This window comes from Camelina sativa, chromosome 11 (genome assembly GCF_000633955.1).
Source record: "Camelina sativa cultivar DH55 chromosome 11, Cs, whole genome shotgun sequence".
Classification (NCBI taxonomy): Eukaryota; Viridiplantae; Streptophyta; class Magnoliopsida; order Brassicales; family Brassicaceae; genus Camelina; species Camelina sativa.
Genome location: NC_025695.1, coordinates 44,347,238 through 44,364,305, shown reverse-complemented (window position 1 = coordinate 44,364,305; position 17,068 = coordinate 44,347,238). Strand labels below are relative to the sequence as shown.

The 17,068-nt window shown below is 32.9% G+C and overlaps 2 protein-coding genes and 1 pseudogene across 2 annotated transcripts; all 3 read right to left on the bottom strand.

Moving 5' to 3' along the window:
- LOC104726320 (pathogenesis-related protein 1-like) lies at positions 4,009–5,061 on the bottom strand. The gene is made up of 2 exons (XM_010445153.1): positions 4,776–5,061; positions 4,009–4,656 (listed from the first exon to the last, which is right to left on the bottom strand). The coding sequence occupies exons 1-2, from the start codon at positions 5,026–5,028 to the stop codon at positions 4,292–4,294; spliced, it is 618 nt and encodes a 205-aa protein (XP_010443455.1). The 5' UTR covers positions 5,029–5,061; the 3' UTR covers positions 4,009–4,291.
- Positions 6,322–8,213, bottom strand: LOC104726319 (transcription factor MYB36). Its single transcript, XM_010445152.2, has 3 exons — positions 7,985–8,213; positions 7,635–7,764; positions 6,322–7,250 (listed from the first exon to the last, which is right to left on the bottom strand). Exons 1-3 carry the CDS (start codon positions 8,118–8,120, stop codon positions 6,503–6,505), a joined length of 1,014 nt encoding a protein of 337 aa, XP_010443454.1. The 5' UTR covers positions 8,121–8,213; the 3' UTR covers positions 6,322–6,502.
- LOC104726318 lies at positions 15,687–16,387 on the bottom strand (annotated as a pseudogene).

Genomic DNA, 17,068 nt, shown 5'->3' with positions numbered 1-17,068 from the left:
TCCTAATAAGTATTAAAACGTCTCTCGATATTACAAAAAGTGATGTTAGGGAAGCGCGAGAAATCACTAATTATGTGCCTGCTCAAATCCACAGGCATAATAAATTCATAAAGTGAACTTTTTATCACAAGATATTATTGCAAATAATTAAATAATTATTATTCGAATTTAGAATTTTATTATTCTAAAAGTATTTCTCCAACAATTGAATATTAAAATTATTATAACTCAAAATTTAAATTTAGAATGGAAATATGTCTATTATTTCCGGTTCGGTTCGGTTTGGTCGGTTTAGGGTCTTCTCAATAATATGAAAACGTATTCTTCTTTCTTTCATGGGTCTTTTGTTCTGTCAGATTCCTAACAAGTATTAAAACATCTCTCGATATTACAAAAAGTGTTGTTAGGGAAGCGCGAAAAATCACTAATTTTGTGTCTGCTCAAATCCACACGCATAATAAATTCATAAAGTGAGCTTTTTATCACAAGATATTATTGCAAATAATTAAATAATTATTATTCGAATTTAGAATTTTATTTTTCTAAAAGTATTTCTCCAACAATTGAATATTAAAATTATTATAACTCAAAATTTAAATTTAGAATGGAAATATGTCTATTATTTCCGGTTCGGTTCGGTTTGGTCGGTTTAGGGTCTTCTCAATAATATGAAAACGTATTCTTCTTTCTTTCATGGGTCTTTTGTTCTGTCAGATTCCTAACAAGTATTAAAACATCTCTCGATATTACAAAAAGTGTTGTTAGGGAAGCGCGAAAAATCACTAATTTTGTGTCTGCTCAAATCCACACGCATAATAAATTCATAAAGTGAGCTTTTTATCACAAGATATTATTGCAAATAATTAAATAATTATTATTCGAATTTAGAATTTTGTTTTTCTAAAAGTATTTCTCCAACAATTGAATATTAAAATTATTATAACTCCAAATTTAAATTTAGAATGGAAATATGTGTATTATTAGGTTAACTAATGGTTTTCAGCCAAAATATCGCTTTACGGCTGAGTTATAATCATTACGGGAAAACGAAAGGTCATGTGACAGCTGAGTTATAGTGAGTTATGGCTGANAATTTAGAATGGAAATATGTCTATTATTTCCGGTTCGGTTCGGTTTGGTCGGTTTAGGGTCTTCTCAATAATATGAAAACATATTCTTCTTTCTTTCCTGGGTCTTTTGTTCTGTCAGATTCCTAATAAGTATTAAAACGTCTCTCGATGTCACAAAAAGTATTGTTAGGGAAGCGCGAAAAATCACTAATTCTATGTCTGCTCAAATCCACACGCATAATAAATTCATAAAGTGAGCTTTTTATCACAAGATATTATTGCAAATAATTAAATAATTATTATTCGAATTTAGAATTTTATTTTTCTAAAAGTATTTCTCCAACAATTGAATATTAAAATTATTATAACTCAAAATTTAAATTTAGAATGGAAATATGTCTATTATTAGGTTAACTGATGGTTTCCCGCCAAAATATCGCTTTACGGCTGAGTTATAATCATTACGGGAAAACGAAAGGTCATGTGACGGCTGAGTTATAGTGAGTTATGGCTGAGTTATCACAAGAAACAATCTGAAAGTAAATGGATGATATATATGACTTTACGGCTGAGTTATAATATTTACGGGAAAACGAAAGGTCATGTGACGGCTGAGTTATAGTGAGTTATGGCTGAGTTATCACAAGAAACAATCTGAAAGTAAATGGATGATATATATGACTTTACGGCTGAGTTATAATCATTAAGGGAAAACGAAAGGTCATGTGACAGCTGAGTTATAGTGAGTTATGGCTGAGTTATCACAAGAAACAATCTGAAAGTAAATGGATGATATATATGACTTTACGGCTGAGTTATAATCATTAAGGGAAAACGAAAGGTCATGTGACAGCTGAGTTATAGTGAGTTATGGCTGAGTTATCACAAGAAACAATATGAAAGTAAATGACTGATATATATGATTTTACGGCTGAGTTATAATATTTACTGGAAAACGAAAGGTCTCGTTGATTCATGTGACGGCTGACTTATAGTGATTTATAAATCCTTAATGGCTGATATATCGGAGTCGTCGAAAACATTAAATCGGGTTGAAAATTCATCGTCTTCTTCTTCGTCAGAAGCTACTTCGACAACTTCTTCTTCTTCTTGGTTTTCTTTGTCAACGATCTTACCATAATCAAAACAAGTGCCTTCAAATCCCCCACCGTACACTTCGTATGTAGATTCTACTTTCGAGTCACTGCTTGGCCAAATCATACTTCCTCTAGCTCCACTAGTTTCTGTAGACTCTTTCGTCGAAAACTCTACACAGAGACGTAGCTGATCGTGTGTTGTGCCTCCATCTATCTGCACAATTATACACCCTCTATCGTCGGTGTTAAATACATGATGACATGGATGTTGAAATGATGACATGGAATGCCGGCATGGATGTTGACATGGATGTTGCGTCCGACGTGGCAAGTCAGCCATCAAACAATTAATAACCCCGCCTAAATAAAACTCAGCCATCAAACAAATTATAACTCAGTCACAACATGAAAAACATTACAGTAATTAAAAAGCAAAAAAATTGGTGCCAAATTCAGCCGCTTCATCAACTGAAAATATGTAACTCAGCCGTATTGTTTAATAAGTCAGCCGTAACTAAAGAACATTCTAGTAATTAATCTTATGCTACTAAGTCAGCCGTCAAATGGCTGAGTTGTACGATAAGTCAGCCTATCACGGCTGAGTTGTACGATAAGTCAACCTATCACGGCTGAGTTATACGATAACTTAGCTAGTCGGAAAATGGTAACTCAGTCGTGTCGTAGTGATAACTCAGCCGTGTCGTAGTGATAACTCAGCCAAAATTTTAACAACTCAACCATCGGGTGAAAACTCAGCCGTAAGGACGGCTGAGTTAGAGCGTAACTCAGCCAGATTTTGATAAGTCAGCCGTAACGCTTGGCTGAGTTATGCTCTAACTCAGCCAGATTTTGATAAGTCAGCCAGATGTTGATAAGTCAGCCGTAACACTTGGCTGAGTTATGCTCTATCTCAGCCGTCCACTCTTACTCAAATGTTTTTTTCCATAACTCAGTCGTAATATACCTATAACTCAGCCGCAACATACCTTTGTAACGCGTTATGGCTGAGATATTGTTCCACGTCAGCGTTTCTGACGTGACGTCTAACGTGGCAATGACATTTTTGTAATTACGTTTTTTTCGGTAACATAAAATAAGGGCATGCTGGGTATTTTAAAAATATCCGAAATATTCTAATAATAAAATCTTTGTTTGTAGATTCTGGTAATATTACCTAATTTGGATTAGATTTGAGTAAATCACCTTTTATTTAATTTTCAGGAATTTATTGCTAATAACAGTAGTAATATGCGGGGCGGATTCCTAGATTAGGCATTTCCCTCTTCTTCGAAACCCAATAGTCCCGAAGTTTTCAAGAACGCAATGATTCTATACACAGCTGAAGAAGAAGATCAAATGTGTTTGTTCTTGTTTTGTTTCTGAGAGATGAGTAAGAAGAAGAGAGACGTTTTGAGACTAATAAAGAGAAAGAATCATTGCATGAAACAATGTATGTCTGGAGGAATATAATTGAAGCCCAACGGCATTATATATAATTTGACATAATGTGTTACTCAAGAATAGAAACGATTAAAACGATTCATTAGGGGTTAGTCAATCATATAAAGAATGAATATAACTAATGGTAGTTTTCATGATCAACGATTTCAAAGATTAAAACAAAGTCATATTGTTAGTAACTCCAACAACAAAGTCATATTCATACATGTAATGAACAGTTTGTAAGAGGTACATATGGTCACCCCAAATGTTGGTTTTCGACCAGAGAATTCCGACGATTTGATTTGGTCAGAAAGTCGTTGGAATAGGCTACTTCTAACCAATTTCCTACCAATACGGCAATACCGTGGTCGTAAATGGATGTATTTTCTTGTAGTGTATTATGTATGATAAACGTTTTTTAACACAAAAGAACTTGGCAACACACAAACATAACAACTGTGAACCAAATACCAAAACTCAACTTACTTGGGTACTCCCACTCACCAAAATGCGACGTACCACCAGAACAATTTTTTTAAACAACATAACGATGACCCATACAAATTAGATATCTGTCGGAAATTTCAGTTTACGAAGATATTGGAAAATGAAAATATTAAGAAATTAAATGAAATCAAGTACAAAGAAAACCCCTTTAAAAAAAGTGTTTCTTGTCTTTTTTTAGTAAGGCTTCTCTCCAACGTAGTTACCCGGTGGGTCGTAGTTACAAGTGATGAAAACTCCTGCACCATTCTCACACACCACACGCGCGCACCCAAGCCTTTTGGTGTCACGCCACACCATCTGAGTGTAGTGACCACACATTCCACTTCCGCCGCACGAGTTGCTGTTGTGGTCGTAAGACCTTCCTTCAACGACCCATGACTGCACCGCAAAAGTTGGTGTCCAGTCCGAGCCACTTCCCCAAAACAGGTTCTCACCGTATGGTCCCGTCGAGTGAGTCATTGAGCAGTCGTAACGCCTTTGGTTAGCCCACCATGTCGCGTAGCTAGCTAGCTTGCTGTCCCAAATCAATGGAGACACACCTGATAGGGAATGATATTCATTTCACCAAATCATTAACAACAACATTATACAATATTTTTTAAAAATTTGAATCCGGATCCCTCAACTAATTGTAACAATATTTATGACAAATAAATACCTAGTCTGGACCGAAGAGCGTTATGTGGGTCAAGAAACAATCTAGCGATTGAGCCAGCGGGTAGTCTTGGGTAAGTAGGAAGCCGGTAAACAGGCTTGGGACTCGGAACTGGGAGCCATGGCTTAGGGACATAAGGGGTAGGGGTAACTGGTGGCCTCGGTCGGTAATAGTCTGCATGGACTTCTTGGAAAGCGACCAAGAGAAGGGAAATTGTGAAGATAATGACTAGGGTCATTGATGAACTGGTCGCCATCTTTGTGGTGTGACTATGAAAAATGGTTTTGTGGGTGGTGAAGAGAAATGACTTTGGTGAATGATTATTTATAAGTTACGAATTGATGAATTAACTAATGAATTTGGACCTTTAGAGAATGTCAACTACAATGTGGCTTCCATGTTCGATTATGGTTACCACTCTTTAATGTTTCCCTTTGGTTAAATGGGTTTTATGGTTAATTATAATATGTCAATTAGGATTTTAATACAAATTTTTGTCTTATACATCTACATTAATTTCTTGAGTAGTATATGAACATTTGATCTCTTCTTTTTTCTTTTTTGTCGAACCATCACTTATCTTAGTTATTCAAAATGGTTAAAAAAACTATATATCCGATTCACGTTAAATTCAGAATTATGTTTATTATTTGCAGAATAGAATTGAGAAATTTATTTTGAAGTAACAAAAAATCTTTGTCATCTCATGCATATAAAAAGTCTTAAAAATAAAAAATAAGAATACATAGAAAAAAAGTTGTGATGGAGTTAAATTAATATCTCTAAAAATTCTCTTTATCTATCAATTTCATGCGTTGAATGATATTCTAATTGGTTTCTGAATTTCAGATTTTCAAGTGGCACAAGGAAAAGGTGATCGTCCATAATTAATTTATCTGCGGATAGAACAGATCAAATTATATTAGTTTTACATGGATCGGATATAAATATAATAATTACCAACTATCGGATAATAGATACGAGATTACTGAATATAAAAAAAAATTAGCCGGCCTATAATGTCCCCCCCAATGGACATTTTATGTAATGGTTTTATTTTACAAAATTTAATTAACGCCACATTAGTTATACTTTGATACTCATCTTTATGGTCAATCTAAAGTATTTTACTTTCTAGTTGAGGAATTTTTTTTAGTTTTCTTTGCTTGCTTGTCAACGTCATGCCACGTCACTCTCAGCGAGTCGCATCTTTTAATGGGCCTTGGAAATGAAATAAAGTTCAAGCCCATTATTTCCTGGGTCAATCAGTAACTAATACAACCAACACTTCTGTAATATTTTTTTTTCTTTCACTTCTGTAAATTTTGGAATCCTCAAATCGGATTAAAATTGGGACACCAATGATACCGTTATTAATATAAGCTGCGGTATAGTGTTACACAAACGATTATAAAGGTGTGGGATTTTCACAGAATTTATTTATGAATACTGTACATGCAACTGTTTCATAGTATAAAATATATATCACTCCATTTACTCACTTAGCAAAAAAAATATATATCACTCCAGAATAAAAAGAAAAGTACTGTAAGTAGAATTAACGTTTTACTTTATTATTATCCACAACTCGTTACATATTTATAGAAATTATGAAACCTCCCCTTTCATGCACCCTCCACATTGCTATAAGCTTATGACCGAAATAATACATATTTTAAACAAATAATCCAACCCTATAAGTTACACATATATATTCATGATATTAATGATTACACACTGTGGTAGCTCATCTGAGCGTAATCTTGAAGCATAACCATTCCTTCAGTCGTCTGATCAAGAACAGAAGCTGATCCCCAAGAACTCGACGATGTCGTTTTCCTCTCTAGCTCCACTTCCTCTGACCACCAACTCGAACCATTCGTCGTTAGCTCAAACTCGTTCCCCACTTGAAACAATTCTTTAGAATGACCTCTGTTCATAAGGTCCATGTTATGATTATCTAATCGAAGGTCCTGCGAAAAACCGAAACTAGGTTGAAACTCTTGAGCGGGGTTTAGGGATTGCTCTACGTTCTCCGAATAGAGAGGAGAGACTCCATTGTTGATCTCAGCTAGCTTGATATTATTGTTCTGATGATCAACGTTAACTCCCAAGGGGTGGAAGCTTTCTTGAGATGCAAGTTTAGAGATTTGATTAGGTGTAGTTGTAGTAGTACTCTGCAGCAATGGATGAAGCTTGGGCCACAAGATAGGGTTGTTGTAGAAACTAGAGAATGGGTTTTGTAGATTCTGAAGCTGCATGTGAAGTTGAAGCCTCTCGAGTGCTGAATTGCTCAGATTCTGAGGAGTACTCTTTTTGTTGTTGTTGCTGACATTGTTTTCAGTAGAATCGGATATGGAGTCTTGACGATTCATTTGTTTCTGTCTTCCAAGAAGTTTCTTCTTCAGCTTTGTGTTCCAATAATTCTTGATATCGTTGTCAGTCCTTCCAGGAAGCTGAGCTGCAATTATGGACCACCTGCATATATATCACATTAAGGTTAAAATTAAAAGAACGTTTATTAGAAAAACCATATATTAGAAATCACTCACCAAGTTCACGTTTCATAAGTATAAATGTATAAAGGTTCTTACAAAGACACTAAAACAAGAAGAAAGAGACAATATAAACCCTAAATTCTATGAGAGATACCATAGCTTGAAGAAACATGGGCTTGCATGTGTTTCAGCATAAGATTCATAGACAAAAGGTAAAAAGACAAGAGTCTCAAGTTGAATTTCAATAGGAATATTTACCTCTAATTCACAACGAGAAAAGTATTAATTATATACTTTTATTAAGAGGTGTTAATTAATTAATTAACTTATTAATAAGAGAGATCAAGAGAAATAGATCACTGACCGGCTCCCAATGCTAATGTAGAGACTCAAGATGATACTGTCTTCTTCCTCAGAAAAACCACCATGTTTGATGTTTGGTCTTAAGTAATTAAGCCATCTCAGTCTGCAGCTCTTACCACATCTCTTCAAACCTATATAATTTACACAAATCTCAAAATCAGCACAAAACTTGATCTAATCCATATCTAAATCAAAAATCAAGAGAGGGGTTTACAATTTACATGCATTTTTTGATAAACCATATGTGTAAATTAGAAAGAAGCTGAAACATAAATTATAAGATACTAATAGAAATTATAAGAACTTTAGCTATGGGATTAGAATTTAAACAAAAGTAGAACTGTGTGTTACCAATTTTCTGAGGCAGTGCGATCCAGTTGCCACCAGTGCCATATTTGTCGATGTAATCCTTGAGCTTCACATCTTCTTCCGGCGACCATGGCCCTTTCTTCACGTTTGCCTTGTCGCAGCATGGAGCTCTTCCCATTTTCTTACAAATCTTGTCTTTTCTTGATCTTGTCGTTGTTGTTCTTCTTGATCTTGTCGTTGTTCTTCTTTTCTCTTTCCAAGTGTTGATATGATTGATGTGATGATGAAATGATCTAATGCTCAGAAGAGATGATTTATAAAGACGAGAAAAAGAGGATATTAGTTGATGATTATTATAACTGAAAAAGTAATTATTAAAAAAATATGTGAAGTCCTCTCCGCGTTTTAGTGTATTTCTTCTAATAATTCAACTTCAACCCTAATAATATATTTTTCTAACTAGGGTTTATGCTTTTTCTGCATTTTAGATTAGTTTTCTAAATTTTAATTACATTGTATTATTCATTCTGAAAAGGCAAAAAGTTGTCTTAGTTTTAATAATCATTAACGTAAAAGAAACACTTGCGTGAAAAATTTGTCCAATCGCATTATCACTTTATGTATTTTAATTAATCAATAGGTCAAATTAAAGGGCAGAAAACAAACCATCATCTCGATTTGTCGTGACTTGGGTTGAAATGTTCTCTCTATAGCCAATCAAATGTCATCAGTTATTTTAATTTCTGATGCAATTCTTGAATTTGGATAATTTGCTGAAACTTATAGAAGATTTGTCTGGATAAGTGAATTTCTAATGAAAAGGCAAAAAGGACACAATTCTGACTTTCTTAATTTTTAGATTTTCTCAACTATGACAGAAACACTAGTTAGTTTTTGGAAATTGCATAAATGTATAATGGCCAAAGAAATTAAGAAACAGTATGTTAACAATATATATGACTTTACTATTTTATGTTCCATATAACTTTCAGTATTTCCATACTTTTGTATCATCAACCGAAACATATAGTCGAGAACCATAAAAGAACAGATTTGTTCAGAAAACGTCGATATCGAGAAGACCATATTCCATACATATACAGTTCTATATGAGTCGATCGTCCTTTGTAAAATAAGTTTGACTTCATCTCAAAGTAGCATCAATTTCCATGTCGAGACCGTTTTTTAATGTGTCTCACATATTTATATATGTGTTCTAGAAACTCTTGGTTCTTTGACTTATAGTCTCTTTTACATAATATATATATACACATATAGTTTAATTATAGATATTTGATCTTATAGTCTACGCGCAGTGGATGCATTTTCAACTTCGAAGAAATTTGAATAGGAATAATATGATAAAAAAATATAATCTATCTTCAAATATTTAGAACTGTAGTCGTCTACCCTAGGTAATGATCGTAAATCTATAACAAATGGCTTTGCATGAATCAGGTCAATAGTCATTAGTAAAAAAATTACCTTGGCTTTCCAAACTTGCAAGAGTTACGTCTTAAAGTACGTAAGTTTGTACCAATAATATGATCTAAGCGACAACTATTATGATCTTGAATAAATATATAGGATTGGCCGCATTTCAAATTAAAATTGTTTTCTAAAACCTTATATATATACATGTACATACCATTTTGTTATTTTACCTTTGTTTTTCTTAAGCAAATATCAGTTTCGAGAATTTTTTAATGCTAATTGTGGAAATTAAATTGATTGGTGCATGGAAGACTGTATTTTAATATAAAAGGAGAAGCTTTAATACAATTATTGATCTGAACAACCAGACAACTTACACTAATAGACCTTGGTTTATCACAAGTATGTCGTTACAAAAACTTAATGCATATATAACAAAATAAATTATAATTTTAATCAGTTTTAAAATTAGTTAGTTAAAATAATCAAGTGAGATAAGGAACCACAACTAGGCAACAACATAACAAGAGGAAACCATCAAAATTTCAAAAGGGAGCAACTAATATTCTGTATAAATTAATAACCCTACAATATAATAAAATATATTCTTTAGAATAATTTAATAAAAGATTGAAGACACCAGGAAATTCAGAGCTTTAAAATTAAAGCAACGAAAATGTTTCTTGTTGTCCTTTTTCAAAACCCTAGAATCGATGCATTTGACAAATCCCAATCTTTAAGACATTATAATCGAGCTGGTTAGTGGTTAAAATATTTGTATATTGTATACATAGATAGGTGTGTGTGATCTCTTTTTTTTTTCTTTTTTTTTTTTTATGTCATATAAGAGGATAAGCTTAGATAGGTGCGTATTAGCTTCTATTGATTAATCAATGTTGTTTGATTAATTTCCCAGCTAATATTCTCTATATATCCCAAAGATTTTCTAATATCATTGCACACTCTTTTTGTTATTGGGATGGAAACACTACTTACTGTGTATATGATTATCTATGTGTACACTTTAATATTATGGTTGATACATGTTAGAACTAATTAGGCCATCATTAATAGGAGAACACCAAGGGTGTTCTAAGCCCAAAAAAATTATAAAAATAATAAATAGTGGCTTAGAACACTTTTTTTAGTTCTTTATGTAGAACTGATTTAAGCCCAGTTCTTATTTGACGTGGCTTCATGTGATTGGACGAGATTTTTTGGAAAAAAAGAAAATATTTCATTTATATAAGTAAGCAATTTAAATGTTAATTTATAAGTTTTTATAATTGTAATATGTTTAAGAATATTATATTAATTTATAAGTATATAATTGCTTTTATATAAGTAAGCAATTTAAATGTTAATTTATAAGTTTTTATAATTGTAATATGTTTAAGAATATTATATTAATTTATAAGTATATAATTGCTTTTATATAAGTAAGCAATTTAAATGTTAATTTATAAGTTTTTATAATTGTAATATGTTTAAGAATATTATATTAATTTATAAGTATATAATTGCTTTTATATAAGTAAGCAATTTAAATGTTAATTTATAAGTTTTTATAATTGTAATATGTTTAAGAATATTATATTAATTTATAAGTATATAATTGCTTTTATATAAGTAAGCAATTTAAATGTTAATTTATAAGTTTTTATAATTGTAATATGTTTAAGAATATTATATTAATTTATAAGTATACAATTGCTTTTATATAAGTAAGCAATTTAAATGTTATTTTATAAGTTTTTATAATTTGTAAAATGTTTATGAATATTATTTCACTATATCTTTATTCTAAGAATACCATAATTAGTTCTCCCATTTTTTTTACCTATGATTTTAACAACTGATGTAACATTATTTTCACTATATATTTAATCTAAGAACACAAAAAAAAGTTCTCTCATTAATGATCCCCTTATAAGCCATGAAATATCATAAATATTAATAAGAAAACACCACTAAATATATTAATATTGCTAATTAATATTTAAAGTGACTAAAAATTCGATTTATATATACTTACATATGTACACTCGCCATTAATGTGGTGAATTGTTTATAAATATTAAATCCTAACCAAAATAAAAGTTAAATAAATTAAAACTACAAATAATTTTAAAATATGTTCACTTTATAATTCGTATTTTTTCTTTTGTGATTGGACCTTTTATTTTCCTGATTTTTCAAAGATTTGTTATATTTTCCCAACAAATTCAAGACAAGATTGAGTATGCCAAAGTTATATTATAATTAATATTTTCTTTTTACCAACCAAAAACTAACCAAAGGAAAAGTGTCACTCATCATCACGTCACTTTTGGGTTGACTAACCCATTACCGTACACAATTTCCTTTGCAATGAGACGGTAAAATTAAAATGATTGTGTTTCATATGATTCAGTTTTTATGTATTAGATTTCATACTGCTATATTGGTTCAAATTAATAATTTTCATTTTAAGAAAAAATAAAATATGTATACAACACGTGTGGGTGTATGTACGTGTGAGTTTGACCAGATGAAGGAAATGTCACTAGCGCGTGTTAGGTGTTGCATTGATGACTTAAGACGAGGGCATAATTAAACAAAACCATACCATATATTTGTTTGTAGAGGACAAGACATTGGTTTATTCGATGGTGTCACGTATCTTCTTGACCTTACAATTAAATTACTACTAATACGACTTATTTTCTAAATTCAAACCATTAATTATTATATACTCAAGCTTATACTATACAGTCTATACTAGATCCAAATTCAACAGTGTTAATTAAATGGTATACATGCATCACCTATTAATACGTGTTTAATTAGTCTCATGTTCTTAACAAAAACTACAAATAAAGTTCATTTTGTTTCTAGATAATGTTTTCCGATCAAAACTGGACTGACCTCACCTTTGTTTATTTTACTGTTGAATCTTTTATTTATTAAGTTCATGGGTCAATGATTAACACAACATTTTGTAATAATTTTCTTATAACAAATTAATTTGGTAATTGGTTAGAGAAGGATGTTCTGTTTACAAGGAAGATACGACATCGGAGTTGATAATGTCATGCTTTAGTTTTTCTCCTACTTCACTTTCTAATTTTTTTAATGACAAGAAAATTAAAGAAGATCTTTTGGACTTGCGAGGGGCTGACTTTTCTGTTCATAGATAAGAATAAACTAATTTTTCATTATAATTAAATTTAAATAATTATTACTTAAGAATCAAACAAAATATATTTATTTAAAGTCAAACCTAATAAGTACTAACTATTTAGAGGGAGATAGACAGAGAAAGAAGATTGCAGCAGTCCTGTCACATTTTGTTGCCATCCCTCTAGCTTGTCTTTGGACGACCCTTTAATCCATTACCTAACCTCATCTCCATATTAACACTAATTTTCTTGGTCTAATTCTCTGAGTTGGGTTTGTTCGAATATTGGGATTTTTGTGACTAGACGACGTCGTTTACGAAGCTTCTCTGGCCACAAGTTTTGTTCATTGGCCAGATTCTAGGTCCAAGTGTGTTAGTATTACTATTAATTAATTAGTAATAAGATTCGAATTTAGACAATGCAATATTGCGAATTGCAGATTTTCAGAAATTTAACTGTTATATATATTATATGTCGCTGCTTGAGTTGTCTATCCTGATCTTTTATGTCATACAAATAAATTTAAATCATCTTATCTATATTTGAAGTTATAAATGATACAAGCCACACAAAAAAAATGATACAAGCCACACAATCTTAAAACCTGACATTTTCTTGAAAATGATACTATTATAATTAAAGAACATGACAAGAGAGACATAATAGTAGTCCAAAATCAATATCCACCCTAGGTAAAAGTAAGAATTTTAAATTTTATTTTTCATATCCGTGTACGTACAATTTAAATAACAAGCATGTATATTTTTTTAATCTATCGAACACGAAACAACTGCTCCAAAATCTTAACACAAAAACTTAGGTGGGGTATTGGACACGGGAATGTGAAAAAATTTAATAGAATGATGAATTCCACTATTATTCGATCAAACGTTTTATAAGTTCTTTTGAAATCTTGTGTTATTGGAATGTGTAGATTTAATCATTTTTTTAAAATTTTTTAGATTTTAGTGTTATTCAAATTATTACTTTTTAACTCAATTAAATTCAAGTGTTATTAGATGTTATCTAATTTTATACAACATCATTATTTAGCGAGAATGCAAAAGAATTGTTATTTCTAATATTCTTAATTATATATATGTAACAATAAACCACGACTATCTAGAGTTTGATTTCGTTAACTTAGTTAGAGATAGTTCTTGTTGATGACTTCTGGTTATATATTATATACATATACACAAGCATATGACGATATGACCAAAAACATATCAAAAACAACATGTTGAAATGTTAAAATCCAAACGATGTTTTTCCTTGAATTAGTGGAAATTGAACATGGTACGCTACTACATCCACTTCGTTCCAATCACCACAACCTGAATCCTAGACATCTTCTCATTCACAAAGATCATATTCCAGCATCTTCATGTATGAGAGATGAGAGGTAAACATTCTCTCCATAAAATTGATCCATGATTCTGACACGAACTAGAGCTATCTATGCAATTATGTAGCTGGAGAAGGAAAAAAAAGCAGGAAAATAAGAGAGAGACACAGAGTATAAGGGGAGGGAGATCCAAGGGGAGGGAGATCCAGGAAAAGAATGAATATTAACAATACCGTGCGATCCACAAAACCAAACTTTGAATCTTTTTTTTTATAGGGTTTCTAGACCTGCCAAGCAAGCGCACCTGTCATGGCAAAGGTCGTATGCATCCCCTTCTTTTCAGTTTGGAAGCCCAAACAAGAACGTAAATCTATGGAGATAGATTCAATTTCCTTCTTTTTAAAAACTCAACGAGGGACGTTGATTAGAATCAACAGAGTTGATGGTTATAGGGTCAACGAGAGTTGATGGTGAGAGGGCCAACGAGAGTTGATCAGATACTCCACTTATATTCCCGTAGGCTCACATATTATTTAGGGTCTTCGACTTGCCAAGCAAGCGCACCTGTCATGGCAAAAGTCAAAAACAACCCCACCCAACGCAAGAACCTTGCTTCTTTTATCAACAAGGGTTGATGGTGAGATCAACGAGAGCTGATGATATTAGAGCATCAACGAGAATTGATTAGTATCAACAAGGTATTGATGGTGAGATCAAGAAGAGTACTTGATCGTGAGAGCATCAACGAGAATTGATTAGTATCAACGAGGTGTTGATGATGAGATCAAGAAGAGTACTTGATCGTGAGAGCATCAACGAGAATTGGCTAGGATCAACGAGTGTTGATGATGAGATCAAGAAGAGTACTTGATCGTGAGAGCATCAACGAGTGTTGATGATGAGATCAAGAAGGGTACTTGATCGTGAGAGCATCAACGAGTGTTGATCGTTAAAGCATCAACGATAGTTGATTAGGCTCAACGAGTATTGATGATGAGATCAACGAGATCAGTTGATCGTTAAAGCATCAACGAGTATTGATGATGAGATCAAGGGTTGATCGTTAAAGCATCAACGAGTATTGATGATGAGATCAAGGGTTGATCGTTAAAGCATCGACGAGAGTTGATATCAGATGTTGCGTTTGTCCCAGCACAGTCATATATATTGATCCCTACAAGAATACGAAACAGATATTGAGTCAAGTTTACAAGATATATATATGTATAAGCAGAAGACCGAGATATGTAGAAACAGAGTAACAACGAAACAGAGAAACCCTAGTCTACGCATGTAAGGAAAAATATAATAAAAACTCCTGGACATAGAAGATAACGTATATACCTTGATGACATGGCCGAACCCTAACAAGAAGAACATCGACTTCTGGTTGTTAATCAACGAGGGTTGATCATGGAGATCAACGAGAGTTGACAACGAAGATCAACAACGAGAGTTGATTAGATATAGATCAACGAGGGTTGACAATGAGGATCAACGAGAGTTGATAAATTCGATGATGTTATTTGTCACAACATATATAGAGAGAGCAAACCCCATAATAATCCTAGTTGGTTTATGATTTAGGAAAGATCCTACGGTTGTAATTTATTCTAATCTTAAGTAATCCACGGTGCAGATGAAACACAATGAGGAAAAGTCGGTAAAAAAGACATAACAAAAGTCGGTTAATATAATACAAATCTGTGCCCTGAGATTGGTTCGGTTAACTTTGGTTAGATAGTCCAGTTTGACCTCGATCACGAAAGAGAAAAGCAAAAAACACTAGCAATATTTCACATGCAGGTGGAGAAGATCATTACATTCACAAAGATCACAAAGGTTTTCATTTTTTGGTACGACTTGAGAGAGTAACCAACACACATTAACTAAAGATTGAGTTATATAGACATGAGAGATTGCCCAAAAACCCCCACACCACATGAAGAAATGATAGCAGATCACTCTTCAAAGATTGGTCCAAGATAGTCACCTTCCAAGCTAGCCAACGCCTGAAACTCTCTCTCTGCCTCCATCCACTTCGTCCCAAGCACCACGACCCTCACTGTAGCCTCAACCTGGATCCTAGACATCTTATCATTCATGAAGATCGGGTTCTCTCCTGGGATGTACTTGTAATCCGGCATCTTCGTGTATGAGAGGTAAACATTCTCGATAGGACCACATCTCATGAACACACCGTGCTTCAACACCTTGTGCACCACACCGTGAATTATCTCTCCTTTAAAGATCTTGAAAGTCATTCCGCTGAACATCACCGGGAACAGAACTTCACCCGTGTGCTCCCTGATTTTGCCTTCTCCAATCTTGTCCAGAGTTGTGACTGCCACGTAGTAGCCAAGCTCCTTGGTTACTTTCTTTGAAGCGAATGCGTCTAGTAACTGGACTAGTATAGCCCTCTTTAGAATCAGCCCTTTAGCGCCATGATTTCAGCTGGAATCATCACGTTCCACGGTAACTGGACTTTGAGAAACATTTTTCAACCTTCAAAACCAAACCAAAAAAAAATTGTCAAACAGTTACATAAGGAATCATCACGTTCCACGGTAACTGGCCTATACCTATCATCACATAACATTTTTCTCAAAGGAAAGAACAGAGAAAGACTCTTGAAAAAAGTCAGAACGAATAGAGAAAGAGAAAGATAGTAGACAGAGACTTCTAGGTTCTTCTCTGAAACGAACATCTATGTTTACGAATCATCATCAGCAACCTATGATCAAATGTTCTGTCTTTATTTAAGAATCTGGATTACAATAAATGCACTAGCAACATACCAATTCCACCTCTCGACAGTAATCAGAGCATAAAATCATAAACCGATTTCACATTATACTTATACCAAGACTAACAGAATGATTAAAAAAAAAATGTGAGCTTTGACTATAAAAAAAACTTCAGTCAGGCATTTAAACAAACACTGTGCAGGCATGTAAGTAACCAAGGGAGAATCCACAAAAATTCCATCGAAAGCTAACAACTTTACAAGAAATGAAAAGACCCACAACAGCTTTGAGTTTGCAATTTACGACTAAGTACTCAGACCATTTTTTTTCTACATTTTCTCTAGCAACCTACATTGTCCAAGACCCTATAGAACTGAAAATGTCTTGAGAAAATCGGAAGAATAAAGAAAGCATACCTTTGCTTTAGATTCCGAAG